A 20,546-nucleotide genomic window follows, 5' to 3' on the forward strand; every position below is an offset into this window, starting at 1 on the left:
AAGTATACTCACGGCATCTTCATAAACTACAAAATTACAAACTCCATTATTTCCTAAAAATCCAAACAAGCAGAGTGCTTCAAAACTTGGGTTATTTGAAGTACATCTTCACATTCAAGTGAATGCAAGAAAATGCACCCATAGCTGCTTCAAGCTGGCTGCTACCACAGCCATTGAGAAGCACTTCTGAAGTGAGAATAATCACACTTTTGGTATTGCTGTATTTAGATATCACCTTTAAACTTTCCTGTTTCTGATACAAGTACCAATTCTATTTCAAAATCATGAGACACAGGTCAAATGAGCTGAACAAGGCTAAAATGCAAGTTCATGCACCAAGAATAAACACCTCCTGAGAAAGTCCTGAGTCCTTTTTGGGCAGTTGACACTGTTTAGAGAGAGAGAGGGGAGCTTTCAAATTTCAAGCTACTCACATACAAGCATACTTTGAGTGCTAAAAATTCTAGCTAAAGTCAGTGCACATGGAGCAGTCTGTTGGCCTCAACATTTAAGCATGTAAGAGCAGACTGGTTTTCCAATTTCTGAGCATTCCAGTAGCCAAGACCAAGGTATTATTTTTATTTGCTATATAAGTTTCAGTACTGCAGCCTTTGTCACAGAGCTGATTTATGAACCTGATTTACAGAACCACAGAATCATTTAGGTTGGAAAAGACCTTGACCATCGAGCACAACCATTAACCCAGTACTGGCAGGTCCACCACTAAACCATGTCCCCAGGTGCCTCATTGAGATGTCTTCTAAATAACCTCCAGGGATGGCAACTCCACCATTTCCTTGAGCAGCCCATTCCAATGCTTAACAATCCTTTCCAGCAGGAATTTTTTCCTAATATCTAAATTCAACCTCCACTGGTGCAATTTGAGGCCATTGCCTCTTGTCCATGGGCAGGACACCTTTCACTAGACCAGGTTGCTCAGAGCCTCCCTCAGCACAGCCTTGAACACATCCAGGGATGGGGCAGCCACAACTTCTCTGGAAAACCTGTTCCATTGTCCCATCACCTTGATGGTGAAGATTTTTTCTCCTAATATTTAATCTAAACCTACCCTATTTTCAGTTTGAATCTATTCTCCCTTGTCCTGTCACTACATGCTCTTGTAAATAGTCTCTCTCCAGCTTTCCTGTAGGCCCCCTTTAGTTACTAGAAGCCCACAGTTAGGGCACCCCATGCCTTCTCTTCTCCAAGCTGAGCAAACCCAGTTGTCTCAGCCTTTCCTCACAGAAAAGGTGCTTCATCCCTGTAATCATCTGTGAATGCACTTAGAGAAATAACCATCCAAGCATAAGCACATACATTAAATACTTGGCAAAAGGGCCAGAAGGATTTGCTGACCTGCTCTAGGCCACGCAGAAAGGCCTCTAACACTTCTTAAAGGAAATTTTCTCTCCTTCTCAAGGAGTTATCTTTTTTCACCTCTGTGTCTACCCAAAATATTTCATCCATCTTAAACCGTGTATCACAATGCCCTTAAAAATACTGAAAAAAAGTAATAACCTCTTTTGTAGCTTCAAGAACTGAACAGTTCATCTCCCAAAAAACCACACTTATTCAATGCAGCACCTGGATGCACTCAGTTTGCCAATACCTCTGTGGAGAGTAAGGGATGCTGCTGTTGTTTCAGTGTTTCCTCATTCTGTGCTGAATAACCATTTAAAAAAATATTTTATGCACTTTCCCCCTCACCCCAGACATTATCAAAAATTGTCTCTACAGCTGTCTACAACTTGTCACTCTGCCTACAGCAGTCAGCTGTCAAATGCAGGTCTGGGACAGCTGGCACATTACTCTGACTACACAGCTGGGATTAGCAACACTTCTTGATTTGAAGCTCAAGAGGGAGTTCTTGGATAGGGTTTTGTTGTTGTTGTTGTTGTTGCTTGTTTGAAGATTCTTTCAACAAAAGTTTTAAGTGCTTTCATCAACAACCCATCTATTAGAACAACCTAATTAGTCTAGACCCAGTATTTAGAAGTGATGCCTGCTGTGTATGCAGCTAGCCACCAAAGCTTTCCAATACAAGCACAACCCATTCAGATCTTAGAATTCATATATTCATTAACAATTTGGGGGGTTGCCAACTCAATATTAAAAGTGACAGATGTTCATAAAGTAATGTCTAACAACTGCAACAGCTTTCTGATAAAACAGAAAGTAGGTTTTCACTGCCTTAACTGCCATTAGCATATCTGACACAAAGTAAGGAGTACAGTAAAAAGGTGAAGTATTAACAATTCACACATTTTAAATTAGCTCATGTCCCCACAGTACTAAAGAATTCTAATTGCCACTGGTAAGCTCCCATTCTGTTTGAGTATCAGTGTGGTTTTATCTTCTCTCTTCAAGTCTATTATCCCTACACACTTTTTCTTATATCATTACTGTATATGCCTTTTGGTTATCAATACCTTCTCTGAAATTGGCCTTAAACAAAACAAAACTAAAAAACTCTAACCCCTTCCCTCCCTGTGAGTAATTAGAGCTAATGCTTAGCAACAGGTAGGTGACTTCTGCTGCTCCTGGCACACAGTGGGGATCTGCAGAAGTTCCAGCTACTAACCATAACCACATACACTGAAGGAAATCATGTTGGTTGTATGGCCCAAAAGAGATAAGTTGGATTTCTTTCAGCCTAGCTACTCACTACTACATACAGCCACATCCTCCATGTCTCAATGTACACCTGAAGGTAAGGTGGATTGCTTATGTTACAGTAATTTCTGCAGAGTGGTTCAGGAGCTCCTACCATTGTTCAGAATGAATAGGAAACCTTTGCATTCGGCCTTGCTTATGTGTAAAAATGAGCTCAATATGGTATCAACTCTCTCTCTTTCCTGAAAAGCTGACAACAAACATTCAGACTAAATACAAGACTGATAAATCCAGATTTATCTTTCTGCACAAAGAAGACTGACTGGTGAGAAACTCTCTCCCCCATGTCAGCTAATTCCTGCATTTGTGACAGAGTCAGCAATAAAAAACAACATAAAGGCAGTATGAGAGAAGGGAACACAAAGTAAGGCACAGCTCACGTACAAAAATAGGTTTATTCTACAGCCACCAACAAGAGCAGTTAAGGCCTGTCTATTAGCCTCTGGCTGAACGCAGGAGAACAGCAGAAGTTTGTCCAAGGACAGGGAATCTCAGTCATAAGTGACTGATCTAGGCAGAGAGAAAGATTTCAGAGAACTCCAGAGATAAAGCATAAAGCTTTTCCTTGTTATATACAAAAATAGTAAATAAAAAAGGTAAGTTTAAAAAGCCTGAACGCACTGTTCAAACTCACATTATAGATTACCATGAGACCTAAGCTTTCACCTTCAACAGGTTTCTGTCATTTTGCAAATGCAAAAACCCAGCCCACAAATACCAGACATTAAAGTACACAGAATTGCTCAATGAATTTTAAGTAACCTATGTGTAAACAAAAAAAAAAATTTTTACACAGCATAGAAATTAAGCTCATAGAATTTTCTCAAAGTAAACAAACCAAATAGAGGAAAACAAACAAGTTACAGCTTTATAGTTAGAAATAATCTGGTTTCTCCCATCACCTTAAATGTCCTTTACCACTATATAAGCTCTCATGACTGAAGAACTTGAGTCACCATACATTAATATCATCACGCCCTAAACAAGTCACCCCTATCTTAACAAGTGGTTTGTTCTTATGCTGAGCCACCTCATTAAACATTCTCAAGGTAAACCCTGGCCAGTGACATCTATAAAGGCAGTATTGAGATCTGAGAGCTTCACACCTCTTTCCAAATGTATATACAGCTTTCAGCAACATATGGCACTTTTTGTGTGAATCACAAATGCCTGCCCACCACATGTCAGAGAGGATGGAATTCTAAGGGAATTGATGAAAAGGGTAAGAGAATTAAGAATATGAAGTTTGGGTTCACTCCTGAAACAGATTTAGTAGTTGTGGCTTTCAGAAATTAAATACTCACTATTTCATTGATTTTGTGGCAACATTTTTAGCCTAGTGTGCTGCTTTTGACTGGAGGAGAATTATTTTTTTCCACAGTAGGTAGTATGGGGTTATTTTTCGGATTTGTACTGGAAACAGTGTTGGCAACACAGGGATGTTTTAGTTACTGCTGAGCACAGTTTGCAGAGAGTTAAGGCCTTTCCTGCCTCTCACCCCACCCCACCAGTGAGTAGGTTGGGAGTGCACAAGGAGCTGGGAGGGGAAACAGCCAGGACAGCTGACTTCAAGTGACCAAAGACATATTCCAAACCAGACAGCATCATGTTCAGTATATAAAGCTGAGGGACCAAGAAGGAAGAGGGAACATTTGCAGCGATGGTCTTTGTCTTCCTAAGTCACTGGTATGCATTATGGAGCCCTGCTCTCCTGGACATGGCTGAACACCTGCCTGCCCATGGGGAGTGGTAAATTAATTCCTTGGTTTGCTTTAATTGCAAGCACAGCTTTTGTTTTACCTGTTACCTCAAAGCAGGAGGTTTTTTCACTTTAACTCTTCTGATTCTCTCCCCTGTTCCACTGAAGTGGAGTGGGCAAATAGCTATGAGGTGTTTAATTGCCAGCTGGGGTTAAACCATAAAACCAATAACTCAGTTTTAAAAGTTAGAATGGTAAATACAAGCATTAACCTCCCAAGCATGTACTGAACATCCATATGACTTTATATTTAATCTTGCTAATAATACTTTAATGTAGATTTGAGCCTTCCTACTGAAAAAATGTGAACAAATTTAGTTGGGAACATGTCTTTTAGAAGCACTGCATTGCTTGGATGATTAACTGAAAACAAGAGCTAATGATTCTTTAGCTGTAAAATCTTCAGACACAGTTATATGTGCAGAAAAACTGGATTTGCTAATTTTTTTTTAATTTCACCTAGCATCCTTATTACCTTCAGACTTGAGAGAGAGGAAGCAGCAGTACAAGCACAAAGTATTCCTCCACTTTAAATGCTTAACTCCTTGCCATTAACGCCCCTTTATTTCATTGGGTGCCAACCTTCAGTTACCATATAACCAATCAGGAATTAGGTAACCAAGTCACCTCTTCAGGAGAGAAGAAATGCTGCAGCATTTTGCTCCTGAAAAAAGCTAAAGAGGCAGACAGAGATGAGACAAAGGGAAGAAGAGATGTCTCCTGTCAGGGTAGCTCGACCCCTTCGGTGCCAGAGGGCAAGCACGAGTTTCGAGCCCTGAGTCAGCGGCAAAGCCCCAGCCCTGCCCACTGAGCCTCTCACTGCAGCAGGAAGGAGCCTGCAGCCAGCACAGCACAGCTCCTGCAGCCCAGCCCCCTCCTCTCCCACCACCTGCTGCATCAGCTTGGGAGCCAGCATCTCACATGAGCAGGAAACATGCCCCTTTCTAGATTCCCTCCTGAGCTCCAGACAGGCAGAAAATCATAACGTAAAATTAAATCTCTTCCAACGTACTTCCCATCCTTTCTTCAAGTTCTGAGGAACTGCCTGGTCCTAGATATTACAGTCCAGAAGTTCCAACACCAGAGAATATAATGCAAGGAAAGGAAATCAGAGATGCCTGAACCCACACATAGGCAAGGAATTCATCAAGCTGAAGACCCGTGGGAGCAGGACAAGTGCAATCAGTTTTCAACTACATCCATTACCTCCCATGCCAACACCAGCCCAGTGTGGATACCACGACAGCCCTATCCATTTCAGAGACCACAACACTCACGCTACACTAAGCTGAGCAGGTAACAATAGCATAATTGAAATACCTTTTAACTATTATTTCATTAAGAAAAGAAAAAAATGAAAGCAACATGTCAGCATTTACATTTCAATGAAATGCTCGTGCTTGATAAAAGACTCAAGCTAAAATTACATTCCAATTCTCTGATGTTTTTCCACTAAAAGAATTTAATGTTTCTCATACCACTATTTACCAGTTAGTCTCTTTTGGATTTACCCAGTAAATATTCCATTATAACCATCTTGATTTTAATCACTAGTAGCTATTCTACATTACATCACTAAATGTTTTAGAAGAGTATTGTTGGTTGTAAGTGCTTCAAAAGTGTTCACGGGAAAAATAAAATATGAATGTTATTTTTCCAAGAGCAAAAGAAGATTAGCAGTAACAGAGAAATTTCAAGATTGATTATCTTCAATGACCCACTGAAAAATTAATCTGCACTAAAAACAGTAAAATACTTCTTGAAAATGTAGAGAAGTCAAAGTAATTTATGTTTTAAATTTCCTATGTTAAAAAGGGATTATGAAAGTAGAGCCACAAGAACAAAACTGGTTAATGAAAACATAACATTTCCTCGGCTTACAGTACATGCTGATCTTACAACCAAAGAGAGAAAAATTACCTGCAGATGTGATATATGCAATTTTTCTCTTTCTTTTAAGGCTTTCCTTGTTAAGATAATTATAATACTTGAACCAGCAAGGAGCAGAAATTTGACTCAAGTTCACTCAGTCAAAACATACATCTTCAACTCCCACACTGCCCTTTCCACACCTAAGGAACTATGGGAGGCCATCCAAATCACTTTTGCTGACATTCAGCAACGAATTGTCCATAAACTAAAAGCTGCCTTAATTTGCATTTGCACACTGCATTTCCAATTTATATCATGTCATTCACCTCCTCCATAACATTATCACATTTTCTTCTCACATTCTTCTCTGTGCTAAAATAAAGTCTCTCTTGTAAGGCCAAAGGAGTATTTGCTAGAATATCTTCATTCTCCACTGCTGTCCTTTTATTATGTCCCCTGTTGTCTTTTTTCTTCAATCCCATACCGACCTCTTCAATACAACATGAACATATGAGTTAAACCACTGAGAAAAGTAACTAGTTGAGGCAGATTTTACATCTCTTCATCTCTTCAGAACTAAAAAGGATGCCTTTTGAAAGGTACACTTATGCAAAATTCAATTTTTGCATTCAATACAGGAGTGATTGAGTAACACAACATGGTTATAATACCCAGGAAGGTCAGATCAGATGACCACGTCCCTTTACATCTATAAAATGCAACTACTGTAGCACTAAAAAGCTGTAGAAAAATAAACTACATATTAGTAGAACAGTCAATATTCAAAACTGTGGTAGTGAGCAAGACACAAACATATATGCAAATATGACTGCAAAAGGGGTGGTAGAAGTTTTTATGAAACATGAAGTTAAGAGAGACAGAAACCTGCAGACAGTATCCTGTGGGCTCCCCAAGGGTCAGGTTCTAAAGATGCTTCATGGCTTTGTCACGCCCATACAAAACTACTGCCTTTCAGCTCAGGTTTCTCGCCTTATTCTCCTATCTCCCTTCAATCCCCTCTTGACATTGGACCCAATAGCTTCTGTGACAGATACTTACAAAGCTTTCCCTCACAATGTGCCTCTATCTTCAAACACTGTTTCTAAACTGATGTAAAACCTACATGTGCTAGAAACTCCCACTCAGAATGTGTTCCAAAGCTGGAGATGAGTATTTCTTGTCAATCCACTGATCAAAACACACACAAAATTTTAACTTTAGTTTGCAATTATGCTTCCCATCTATGTGTCAAGTGTGTCTCAAATTTGAACCTGAAGTGGAAACCTCAAGAAACAGGACATGGCAAAACACAGTGAAGACCTGTCTTGCAAATACAGCACTCATCTGTGAGCCAGGACATGTAAACTTTCATGAAACTCCTTGGAAGTTGCTTTCTTCCCATGCTCAATTTCACACGAAGCAGACATCACAGGAAATGACAGCAACAGTTCACACAGAGTTCTTTAGCAGAAATGATGTGATTCTAGGTCAGCAGGCTATTCTCAAAATACACAATGATGAACTACTGATTTCTGCAAGCCCACAGTGAGTTCCTATGGTTGGAATATAACAGAACCCAGCAGAAAATGTGCTTATTGCTTTACAAGCATGTAAATAGCTATGGCTGAAGTACACTTTGGTATTCAGTGCATCTCAATGCAAACAAGCCTCAGATGCAGCTGCCAATACACATTTTAGTATTATCAGCTTGTTCTTCTCTTCCCTTCCATTAAAAAACAAACAGAAAAACAAACAAAAAAAACCCACAAAAAACACTTGGGAATAACACTGGGATTTTGGGATTCGTTGTGCCCTCACCAGAAGGACCCCTGCTTTGCATTAGTGCAATCTGAAGTATCCAAATGCAAGAATATCACCCACAAGTTCAGACACCAGAAGAATTAGAATGTATTAGAATTGTATGTATTTACAGCAGAGGAATAGTGACTGCAAAAACAGTATTTTTCCCAGAAGTAAGAGGTATATGCATTACATGTATATGCATACAGACCTGTGGAGAAAGAAACACATACTGTCATTTTATGCTCTGCAAGATGTGGTCTCTGTTGCAAAGCTGCTGGAAAGCTGCTACCACACAGCTGGTGTTTCATAATTCTCCCACTCTTACTCAGGTAAGAGTCAACAAAAATAAAACAACTAATATTAATTTTGTTCAGTGTGGACATTACGGAAACATGAAAGGCACCTTCAACAACTCCAGTTTAAAATGAATGGTGTCAGTATTAGCTACTCATTATTAAATGAGTATAGTTCTTGTGTTCCCCTCCCTGAGAACTCACAGCAAGATCTGCATTGCACAAGTACCTCAAACACACTCCTCTTCTACTCTGCTAGCAGGTAAAACTAATTTCAAAAAACACAATACTAGTGGTTTCATGGCTTGACATTGGCTTTTTTTCTCCAGTGGCTCACATGCACAGCCTCTCTGCAAGAAGCATAGACAATATAACCACAGAAAAATACCATGAAAGACAGTTTTAAAAAATGCTTTGTGGTCTTGGTCACACAGGGGACAAATCTGAGGGAAATCATACTGCCATTTAGCTCCTCAAAAAGCTCCATGTGTCATTTTGTTTTCCCACTCAAGGTCACCCATCTATGCTTTTTTCAGGGATTTACTAATGCACCTCATTTTCTTGAGGCATGTTTGCCAGCTGCCTCTCTTTGCAAGCACAACCCTGTTACTTTACAGAGGTCCATACAGAACATATGGGCCATAAGGAGCAGGCAAAGCAGTTTATCTTGATACACTGAGCATCAGCTAGATGAAGATTTCTAGCAAGAGGAACAAGCACACATGTAGCTCAGGCAAAGGAGAGAAACCACCCTGCACTGAAATACATGGAAAACTACCACAGGAACAGTGTGGTAATGAAGAATGAGAAGACCTCTAAGACTTCCCCACCAGGCTAGCCCAAAGAGATTTATACTTAATTTGTTTTTTACTGAAATAAAGCTAGAGGGTGCAGTCTTAATTGGTTTAATTTCCTTTCACTCATTCAAAGTAATGCTCCTTTGTGAGAATTTTATCCCCAGAGGATGCAGGTACTGCTTTCTCCAAGATGGAGAGCAGAGAGACCAGGCTGTAAAAAGTGAGAGAGTCCATCCCAGTTAGGATGCTGTACAACTCCTCCCAGCTGGGACGAACCACAGCCTCATGGAAACATGGAATATCTGCTCCATGCAACTAAGCAGAATTCCTAGCTCCTGGTCAGTCAGCAGGTTGCTATTCCAAAAGAGCATCACATTTTTCCTTTTTAAAATAGCCATTAAATTACAATCTGCAGAATGTCAGTGATAGTGTAATGAATTCCCCAGAACTCACTTTGATTAATAGCTGATGAATCATCACCGACAAATTTTATTTTCAAGTTATCAAATTATTCCATCTGAAAATTACACAGCTCAGACAGAAATTTAGAAATGTGCCTCAAAGTATTGTTTAAAATGTGCATGGGTAGTTTGTTAAGCAATGCTTACAGTAGCAGATGTCTGTATCAGAGAAGTCACTCTACAATAAAGAATAATTCTCAAAATTTTAACTTTGCTGACAGATAGAAGGCTCCAGATACATACTGGATAGCTGGTCTGCATTATTACAATTTCAGGAAGTAGCATTCCTTTAAAAGTTAGTGTTGTATAATTTTTAGTAGTATTTCATAATTTTAGCATTCAACTTCCAGAACACTTATCCAAAATTATGTCATAGTTATAAAGATTTCCAATGGCATCGCTCATCAACCATTCAGGGACTAATGATTTTAAAGGAAACTGTGACATTTTAATAGTTAACAAATCCTCCATATTTAGAGAATACTGGTCAAAACTAGGCAGATTTAATGCAGAGTATTTTGCTCATTCACCCTTATCTATGAAACTGCTGCAATTTATTAAACAAGGCTATAAGTGATAAAGAACAAATAAAACTGAAGATATTAGTGCAGGCTTGAGTAACCTACTAGAAGTATTAAATTAGTAATTAGTAAGATTTTAGTGAAATATTTCAAGTCATACAAGTCATACTCTATATTTCTTGATATAAAAGACCATGCATCTCTCTCATTCATTTCAGGTCGATTCAACTGAGAGATAAAGCACACACCTCATTTCAGCCTGAATTTGCACCAGATGCTGAAACCTGAGCACACAAATAATAGCCCAGCCTGCTCAGAGCACTCTGCACAGCATGAATCATCAATAACCTGAAAAGATTACAGAATCACATAAATTCCTGAGTTGGAAAGGAAACCCTCAAGGATCAGAATCCAACTCCTGGCCCTGCACAGGACCATACCCAAGAGTCACACCATGCACCTGAGAGTGCTGTCCAAACACTTCTGGAACTCTGCCAGGCTGGTGCTGTGACCACTCCCTGGGGAGCCTGTTCCAGGGCCCAACCACCCTCTGGGTGAAGAACCTTTTCCCAATAACCAAACTAAACCTCCCCCGAGGCAGATTCAGGCCATTCACTGCTCACCACAGAGAACAGATCAATGCCTCCCCCTCCTCTTCTCCTCACAAGGAAGCTGGAGATGCAATGGGGTCTCCTCTCAGTCTCCTCCAGGCTGAACACACCAAGTGATTTCAACTGTCCCTCATACGACTTCTCCTCAAGGCCCTTCACCTTTGTTGCCCTCCTTTGGACCCTCTCCCATAGTTTAATGTCTTTTTTATGTTGTGGCACCCAGAACTGCCCCCAGCACTGGAGGTGAGGCTGCCCCAGAGCAGAGCAGAGCAGGACAATCTCCTCCCTTGCCCAGCTGGCCATGCTGTGCCTGATGCCCCCAGGACAGGGTTGGCCCTCCTGGCTGCCAGGGCACTGCTGGTTCAGGTTCAACTTGCCACAGACCAGGACCCCCAGGTCCCTTTCTGCAGCACTGCTCTCCAGCATCTCATTTCCCAGTCTGCTCATACATCCAGGGTTGCCCCATCCCAGGTGCAGAATCCAGAACTTTCCCTTGTGGAACATTATTGCCCAGCCCTCTCATTTGTTGAGGTCTCTCTACACGGCCTCTCTGCCTTGGAGGGAGTCAGCAGCTCCTTCCAGTTTTGTACCATCTGGGAACTTGCTTAGTATATCTTCCATCCAGGTTCAAAATTCAGATTGCGGCTACTGACTTGTCAACATCCCTTGCTCTAGATGGCAAGCAGTACATTTCAGCCAGCTGGAAAAGCCACTGACTTGTGAACAAGTCCCTGGGAAAGACCTGGGAAAGCCTTTCCTGGCTCAAATCAGGCTCCTCAAAGCAGGTTTCCTACTCATCTACCATCTTTCTACGCCTGATTCCTACTTACAAGAGTAACAAATGCCAAGAGGACAGATTGTGGGCATCAAAAGGACCATAATTCACAGTGGTTCAAAAGCACCCCAACACGTTAAATTCTCCACAGAAGCAAAGCCCAGCACATGAGAATTATGTACTCCATAACCTATGATACAGGAAGCTAGTATCTGTGACAGAGGCAGATATATCAAATACAATTCTTAAATATTCATAAAAGCCCCATATTTTTATCCAGGTTTTCAACATGATTCAAGTATTTAGAATGACAGTCTTGAACATATATCCTTTAAGGGATATATAGCATCCTTTTATTTCAAATACACCGTTTACCAGTAATTCCAAGACTTCTAATTGTAGATTTTTTAAATTAACCTAAGCATCACAGGGATTAGCACAAATACCTGGAGTGCTGTCTTATAGGTATGAGAAATCTAAAAACTTACAGGGATTTTTTCATAAACTACAGAAGTTCTTAGTAAGCTGGTAAAAATGCAATTGAAATAGAAATCTTTAGAGGGAAATTTGAAGATGCATGTGAAGCCAACAGAAGAGTGCTAAAGCAGCTAACTTGAGAAAGCAATGAAGAAAGTCTAAACCAATGACTGATCTACAGAGCTGGAGCTTATGTAGGTAATGGGTGTTTACAAGGGATTGCCTGAAAAGCCTCTGCTGCACAGTTTAATCTAGCAAGCAAGTCACGAGTGTTCTACACAAAAATAGTAGAGCCAGGAGAATGAATTTTTCTGCAAATCCAAAAAATAGAAGTTGTCCAAGAAGACAAGTAAATGGGTTTGCTCTGTCCTTTTTGTGGCCCACAGAAGGAGTCCTGACTAACAGGACTTTTAAAAACTACATAGAACATAAAACTGGACATCATAAACATACTTAAAAAAACAAGTCTGAGATGCATTGAAGAAGTTACTGAAATTGCTTTGAAAGAAAATGTGACTTCTTTAAAATTTTCTATGCAGTTCACAGAATGTGTTCTGTGATGACTGCTCTGCATAAAGAGGCTTGAGGTACCATCAGCAGGTTTCATCTCCATTCATGGGTGATAACTTTTTCTAACACTGGAATCTTGGAAGCACTTTGGCTAATATCTAAATGTAGGCCTGGTTCATTTGTATGCAAATATTTTGTTCTTCATATAAATTATTACTTGCTGCAATTCAACTAGAAATATATTAGCACTCTGTTACTGGGCTGAGAACCTAAAGCACTTAGATCCTTTAGGAAGGAGACTTTATGGTACGTAATGCATCACACTATTGACTTTTATTTAACTTACAAATAAGTAACTTCTCTATTTTCTCTGCCAGACTGCTCACTTTGCAACATGTCTCTAAGGAATTATGCTCTCTTCAGAGCCAGCAGGCTGCCCGGAGCAGCTTTCTTCTCTTGGACACAGCACACCGCTACAGCAGGAGCAAAGCAGGCTACCCCTAAGGGAAATGCCACTGTCAGAGCCAGCCAGCATGTTTCCTTGCTTCTTCCATCCTTTGGGTATTTTTTACCTTGCTGTCCCCTGAAAAGCTTCAAGGAGACAAAGTCAACTAATTAAAATATATTAATATGAAAGCATAAGAATAATAGCCAGTAAGAGGTGGTGAGAAGAACGAGAAGATATTTCATGCCAAAAAAAGCAGTATATAAACATAAGAGTGGTGAAAAGCTCTCTCATAACATGTAACAGGAGGAAAGAAATCCCATGCAGAGAGAAAAGACAGTGTAAGAGAAGCAATCTAGATAAATCACATCTCTGAAAATTAATTTCAATTTCTGTGGAGTGTAACAAGCTTTCTTCTCAACATCACAGAAGAAAATTCCAGGGATTATGTCCTCATTTTGGTGCATATTATACCATGTTTTCCTGATCTTTGTCATATGCAAAGTCCACATTACAAGGAGCTAGCACTCTCTGTTTCTTGGTACAGACTCACCCATCATCCTAGTTAGGGAGATTTACCTTTTTCTCATTCTTTCTTTCCTTCTTTTATCAGTATGTACATATCCAGGTCATGATATGCCAGTTTACAGTGTTTGTTTCATGTGTTTGAGAGGTTAATAAAATTTCACTGTATGTAATAATAAAAATGGATTGTAAGTCAAGCCAGATAGCTCAGACAGAATCACAGCACATAAAATAATTTCCTTCCCTAGCCACAATATTCAAACAGCATGCTCTCCAAGAGCCAGAGTAACGCCAAGGAAACTGCAAGTACTATTCAAGGCAACCCCCTGTACGCTTTTGCTTCTTACAGTGTTCCAAGCAGAAATTGTTGAATACACCTGAGAAGTTTTAGGAGCCCAAGGGATGGGGAAGCAGGGAGGAAGCCAGAGCAATTCTAAGAATTCAGTAATGTTTCCTCACTAGAACAGAAAATTCAACAGCAGAAGAGAAGTCTGACAGTATGTAATATGTTTGACAAGTTGACTAAAATTAAAGTATAAACAAACCCAATAAAAATATTATAGGTTTAACCTTAGTTCTCAAAATAAATAATAATAGAAGTTGAACAAGTAGAGCTTTTGAACTGCCAAATGCAAAAAGCAATTTCATAAAATTAGCATTAGAAACAAAGTTTGTAACCAGGGAGTACTTATAGTCTTTGCAACATCAATACTGCTAATACTGTTAAACGCACTTTAAAAGAATAATTTCCATAATGTTAACACAACAGCTAAATACTGCCTATCTGCTAATGGCTCTATGCATATAGCTGACCTTCTTTTTATGCATAAGAACACTGTACTTATCTAAAGTCCCATGAGTTAGACCACCAGCTAAAAATCCTGACATATCAAAGTAAAATTCATAAAAAGAGCAGCCAGTGACTATCGCTTAAAAAAATGAGCTAGAAAGCTCAGAACAAAATTGCAATATCTGCCAAGGTCTTTCAACTTATTCAAGGTTTCTCCTTTTATACAGCAATGCAGAAAACAGATTTTTCTTTTATATGTGTTATCACAAAATGACAGAGACACAGTCTCTCACAAGTACACATGCAGCCAAGGGACACACACCAAGAAAGGGAAAGAGTGAAATTGAGCCACAAGTCCCACTGTTAGAAGGATTAACACTGGATGTGTCACAATTCACACCATAACCTCTTCTACAGTTGGGCTGGGTATCGTGTACATTCATCAAAAAAAAACTGTTCTACGAAAATCCCACAAATCCCCTTTGCGACCGTCATCAGTTTAAATAACCCCTGCTCTTCTTGACCAGTTCCTTTCCTTTGGTACAAAGATGGATGAGCCAACCCCACTTGCAATCAAGGGTCAGGGCTCTACATCAGAGCCAGTCTAACACTTCCCTTTGCTCCTTCTTCCATTGGAGGGACTAGGGTAGAGACAAGGATGAGGAAGTAATGGTGTCTCTAACAACAGCAATTCAAAAACTGAAACTAAACCTAATGTTTCCATTTACAAAAAATGTTCTGGAGCTCAATAATCACAGCAGGACTGCTTTGGAGCTGCTTTTAGGATGAGAAGCCTAAAGCAGAAATAGTGAAATTGCACAATCAATTATACACATTAAAAGCATAAATGCAAACTGAATTCAATCTTTGTGGGCATATTGACAAACCCCAAATTAGATAACCACATGCCAGGGTTTGCAAAGGACTCCTATCTTATTTAGCACACAGAACAGATTTTCTAAAAAATCCTCCTAACTAATGCAGCTGAGTATACACTCTATGCTCATAGTCCCAGACACTCTGCAGCCTTTCCTAGTACTAATTAATGCAGCAAACTGGTTCCTGAGTCCTTCCTAGAAGGACACTGCAACACACAGCACCAGGAAAACTGCATTCACACTGCTCAGTGCTTCTCACACCCCAGAATGCTAATGCTTTAAATATTAACTGATCTGTTTTAATGCAATAATAACCACTTCAGAACTTCCTATCCAAGAACTTCAGAACTTCTATCCAAGAAATAAAGAAATGGGGAAAAAATATAAAAGCTGTTGCATATAATCAATTTTGTCTTAACAGTCAGAAAATGAGGAGCTGAGTTCTGTCAAATAAAAATCCGCAATGCCCAAGTCTTTTAATGTAATTTCTACTATGTTGCATTTCTGTAACAAAACTTTAAAAGTTAATATGGTTAGTGACAAAAACTGTTATTCTCTTATTCTTACTAAAAATAGAATCCTTGCATTTAAAGCATTCCATAATTTATCAATAATTTTCACAGTATCATATGGTAATAAACCCCACACCACTGCATGCGTTGATCAAGTTAAGCAGAGTATGCTCTGCATTTTGACTTTCTAAAAGCCACGTATTTCACTACTATAGGCATTTCTGCAGGAGTTTATTTAAATATCATTTAAATTTTTAATGACACAGATCTTGAAACTTTCCATTTTTTTTTATTCTCAGCTGCTTAGAAGAGAAACTTAGTATTTTCTTATTATGCCCCCATATACCAGAGCTTTTAGGTGGTACAAAGTCTTCTGCACTTGCACACCAATCATGAACTACTAACCCTTACAGCAGCTATTCCACACTTATCACAGAAAGTAATGTCTGAGTTACCTGAACATAAACTAAACTACAAATGCTTAATGCTGGAAAACTCTTAAAAGGTTAGCCAGTATGGTTACAAATTACTTTCTAAACCGCTTATATTTTTCATTAAATTTTTTCTGTTCATTCTTTTACCTCAAACTTTCACCTTCTACCATTTCCACAACAAAACCTTGCAACAAAGTAAAATCAGCATTAAATTGTTTGCGTATTTCAGCATGCAAAATTGTAAAAGCAATAAGAAAGCCATGAGATGATCATTCTTTAAATAAGGCAGAGATGTTTTACTCCTCTTTGCTTTTAAAACACAAAGTTCTTTTCTACACAAAACTGAAATTTATTAATAAATATAAGCTCCTGCCAGGCAGTGGCCATGCCTGAGCAGAACCACTCAGGCTGACAATACCAGGAAGAGAAAGTTAACTCTGTTTCCACAGTTCTCAGATGAGATTGCAACCTGTGCCAGCCTCCTCACAGTAGAGAGGAGAGTGCAGGCAGCAGTCAGATCACTGTGCAACTGCTCATCTGTGACAATGACAGCTGATAAAACTAGTTCATACTTCACTACATACCAAAGGAAAGATGCTGCTTATTAATGCAGCTAGTAAGATGATTAGCTTCAAGGTCATGGTAAGTGCCCTGTGTTAAGTAATAGTCCAGAAAAAGAAAGATTTAAAATACCAGTTGGAAAAATAAACACTTTGCTTAACAGGAGGTTGCCCTTGAATGCATTCAAGTGCAGAAGAAAACCTTGCCAAACCAGATGGTTATTTTGCTTGTATCTTTTTACTACAGAAATACAGTTGCTAGATAGCAAATGATACACCAAAAAAAAAAATCCCAATATGCACATACCAAATCTGCTTTACAGAAATTACAAAAAAAATTTTAAAAAAACCAAAACTCCCCTTCCTGTAACCTGTATTTAAAGATTAAAAGAAATAAATATTTCTCAGAATAGCAAGGACAAAGAAATCAAAATTATAAAGCTACGCACCAAGGAAATGAAAGATTTACATGAATACTTTCCATAAACCTTTATAGCCATGCCTCATAAGAAACATGTGCACTTCCTCTCTCTCTGATACTGGCTCAATTCTAATAGGAATGGTCCTGTTGAAAGCAAAAGTCCTTGTTTGAAGGTTACACTCTGGTAAAGATCATTCTGCTATGATTTCTGTTGGGAAGTGGCTCATTGTGTATTGCAATTCAGTTCCCAGTGCTATAAACTGTGGTTCAGCATCAAAATTATGACTGAAAGTGGCAGCTATTTAGAGAGGTACAAGCAAATTAGGAAGGGATGAGAATTAAAACTGTCAAAATTTCCCAGGTTTTCAAGTCACATTATTCATAAATTTAAGCGAGTACAAGGATATTTGTTATGCAGGTAAAACTGTGCTAACAGCATAAAATGATAAAAGCTCAGTCACATCACTGATCCTCTGGGAGTATTTATGACCTCTGATACATATGCACAACACGTCCAACTTCAAACAAGTATTCTGCTAAGAGCAGAATATCCTTTCTTCCTCTCCTCCTTCCTTGGAGCAAGTCCAATAAAAATGATTAAGATTCACAAGCCTTACTATAAAGCACACTTACCGGTGCTGGATTCTCTTTAGCTTCCACACCAAAAACATCCCGTTGTTTCACTGTCAGCAAATCAACACCTTCAGTATCATCCTCGTCATCATCATCATCATCTTCAAAGAACTGCATGGAGTCTGAGTTTGGTAATCTGTTGGGTACATGAACTTCTTTTTCCTCCTCCTCAGACACTTCTTTTGATTCATCCTCAGACTCACTACTCTCCTCAGCACTTCCACTGGAAACAGAACATTCCTTAGCTTCTTTTCTTCTCTTCTTCTCTTTTGTTTTGTTAACTGATGTTTTTCCACTGAAATTAGTTCCACATTTCTCCACTGTTTCCTCATTTACCAAGGTGAGGGCATTCTCATTTTGCTCTGTCTCCTCCAATGGGTCTGCCCCATTGGCTGCCTTGTTTGCACACAGCTGCTTCTGAACTCTTTGAAGGAATCTCACACGAGGTGCCATTGCAAGACCAAGTGACCTAAAACATGGAATTAACAAGAAAGAATAAATTTAAAAGGCAGATACACAAAATTTAGAGCATCAATTCGAAGCTCCCATTGATGGCTCAAGTGATTCAATTTCAATTATCATTCATATTGATACATTTGATCAACACATTTAGAAAAGTCTAAAATACAAGTAAACATTGGAAGGGGAAGCAAGATGAAATAACTGAGAACTCTCAATAACAATTACAAGCCTCCCAGGAAGGAAAGCAAACAAAGAAGCTGCTAAGTTGCAGATAAGAGCCAATTAACTATCTATGATTCACAGTAAAACATGGTGGAAGAAACACCAATGTAATTTGGTATTGAAAATACATGTATTTCATGTCAAGGACTAAGATAACACTGATCTGTCAAGTGTCCTTCACTACTGGAAGCACACCCAGAACATTATCCCCCTGCCCTCGCAGTGACTGAGATCAGCAGAACAAACATGGTATGGATGAATAACCAACTGCAGAGAAAGCTAGGGGAGAGACATTTCTCCCTTAAAGGCAATTTCATCTGCTTCCACCTCTCTACAGCAAGGCTTTACCTGCATGGCATACATAACTAACAGTGCCAGCAAAGCTGTTATTTTACCCAGTTATTCATGACAATTCAAAGTTATACTAATAAGCATTACACGAAGGGGCAAAAATTGCAGAAAAAGCAAAAATTCTGTCTAGAAAAAATAGTGGAGAGCACTGCATGGGAACAGATACCTTGACTCCAACAGCCCATCTGACTTTGTGACTGTCCACTGTTATTACACCTGACCCTGTCAATTCCAAATTTAAAAAAAAAAAAACAACTCTGATTTCAGAGTTCATAAGCCATCTCATTAGGTGAATAAAAAATGTGAGGGGACACTGGTACTGGTGCAAGGAACACACAGAGAATCCATGATACAGAACTGAAAGTAGTACCTGGTGCTTGTACATGCACTTCAAAAGGAATAAAGGATTTAACCATGTACAGTGACTACAGGCATCCACACCTGTTAAAGACCAGCTTCTTTCAACTCAAAACATGCACAGCTATACACCACCTTTCCTCTCAATGCTGTTCGAGTAGATAGCATAATTTATTATTTTCACTATACAGCCTGTGAAAAAAACCCACGTTATAGCACAGGAGAAATATCTAATTCATACTACCCAGCAGAAATGTCATAAAAAGTTGATTAAGCACCCAAAAGACACTGCAGAGCAGCAAGAGTGCACTGTAGCTTCTGGAGAGCCTTGAACTTTTAATGGTAGCCAATGGGAAATGCTAGTCAAAAGGAGTGTCCTGGTTAAACAAACAAAAAAACCCAATTGTAATCACACCTGTGCTTAAAGAGGGCACTTTTGGTACCAGCCACAGGTTAAAAATAGACACAAACCCAAACAGCAATCCACAATGTTAGGATGAAGAACAAATATTCCAACAAATAAAGTTTATTTTTAATGTAAAAATTTTGGTTTTGTGTTTCTGATAATTCAGTACTGTTCTACATGCAATTAACAGCAATAACAAAACAAATAGAATTTTATTTTAAAATATCAAAGGAAGTTTTTATCCAATGTATTTTGCATATTTACTGACAGTGCAGAGGATAACACTGTTGGGAACTGAAATTGGAGCAACTAGAGATCTTAAACTCATTTTACTGTTTGACAGCAAACACTAATTACCTTTGCAATGAAATGATGTGTTAAAGTTTGGCCTATTGACTAACTGTAATGGAAATAACCAAACAGCAGATGTAATGCTTCACTGCAGCAGCTGGAAGCCATTCAAACCTGGAATTGGGCCTTAACACCAGGCACAGTAAAACGCTCATCAAGAGATTGCTGCATTCAATCTCTTCAGCAAGGAGATCGAAGTTGCAAAAATCAAATCCTTTGGAAGACAAATGCTTTTTGCTTTTCCAGATATCACATTATTCTACATAAAGTATTGCTGTCAAGTGTTGACAAAGCAATGCAAGCAGCAATACTGTATGGCAACTACACAATCAGTCCTCACTTCTCTTTCTCAAGCAGACAGGCACAAGGTACACAGGGTTGAAAACTCTGATTTTATCAGAGCTTTTCTTCTACACCTCCAGAGCTAGCATCAAAGATCAGGAATACACATGCATAGAAAAGTCTGACAAGGTGAAAAACTATTCTCTGTTCAGCAAAAGTTACAAAACAGAAAGAGCAGCCCACGATGTGGACAGGACTTCATATCACAGATCTTTTTTTCATTCAAGTATGAAATTCCACTTGCCAGACTGCTGTAATGCACTGATGTCTTACTTTAATAATTGAATAAAATTAATTGTCAGTTA

General features: G+C 39.0%; 1 protein-coding gene across 1 annotated transcript in view; it reads right to left on the reverse strand.

Annotated features, from left to right (window-relative positions):
- The window catches only part of DDX10 (DEAD-box helicase 10), a 155,605-nt gene that overhangs the window by 90,842 nt on the left and 44,217 nt on the right, over positions 1–20,546 (reverse strand). Inside the window, exon 13 of the mRNA XM_036388796.2 lies at positions 17,751–18,219. Coding sequence (XP_036244689.1) covers positions 17,751–18,219 — 469 coding nt within the window. The remainder of the gene's footprint in view (positions 1–17,750; positions 18,220–20,546) is intronic.

The sequence above is a fragment of the Molothrus ater genome, chromosome 2, assembly GCF_012460135.2.
Source record: "Molothrus ater isolate BHLD 08-10-18 breed brown headed cowbird chromosome 2, BPBGC_Mater_1.1, whole genome shotgun sequence".
Taxonomy (NCBI): Eukaryota; Metazoa; Chordata; class Aves; order Passeriformes; family Icteridae; genus Molothrus; species Molothrus ater.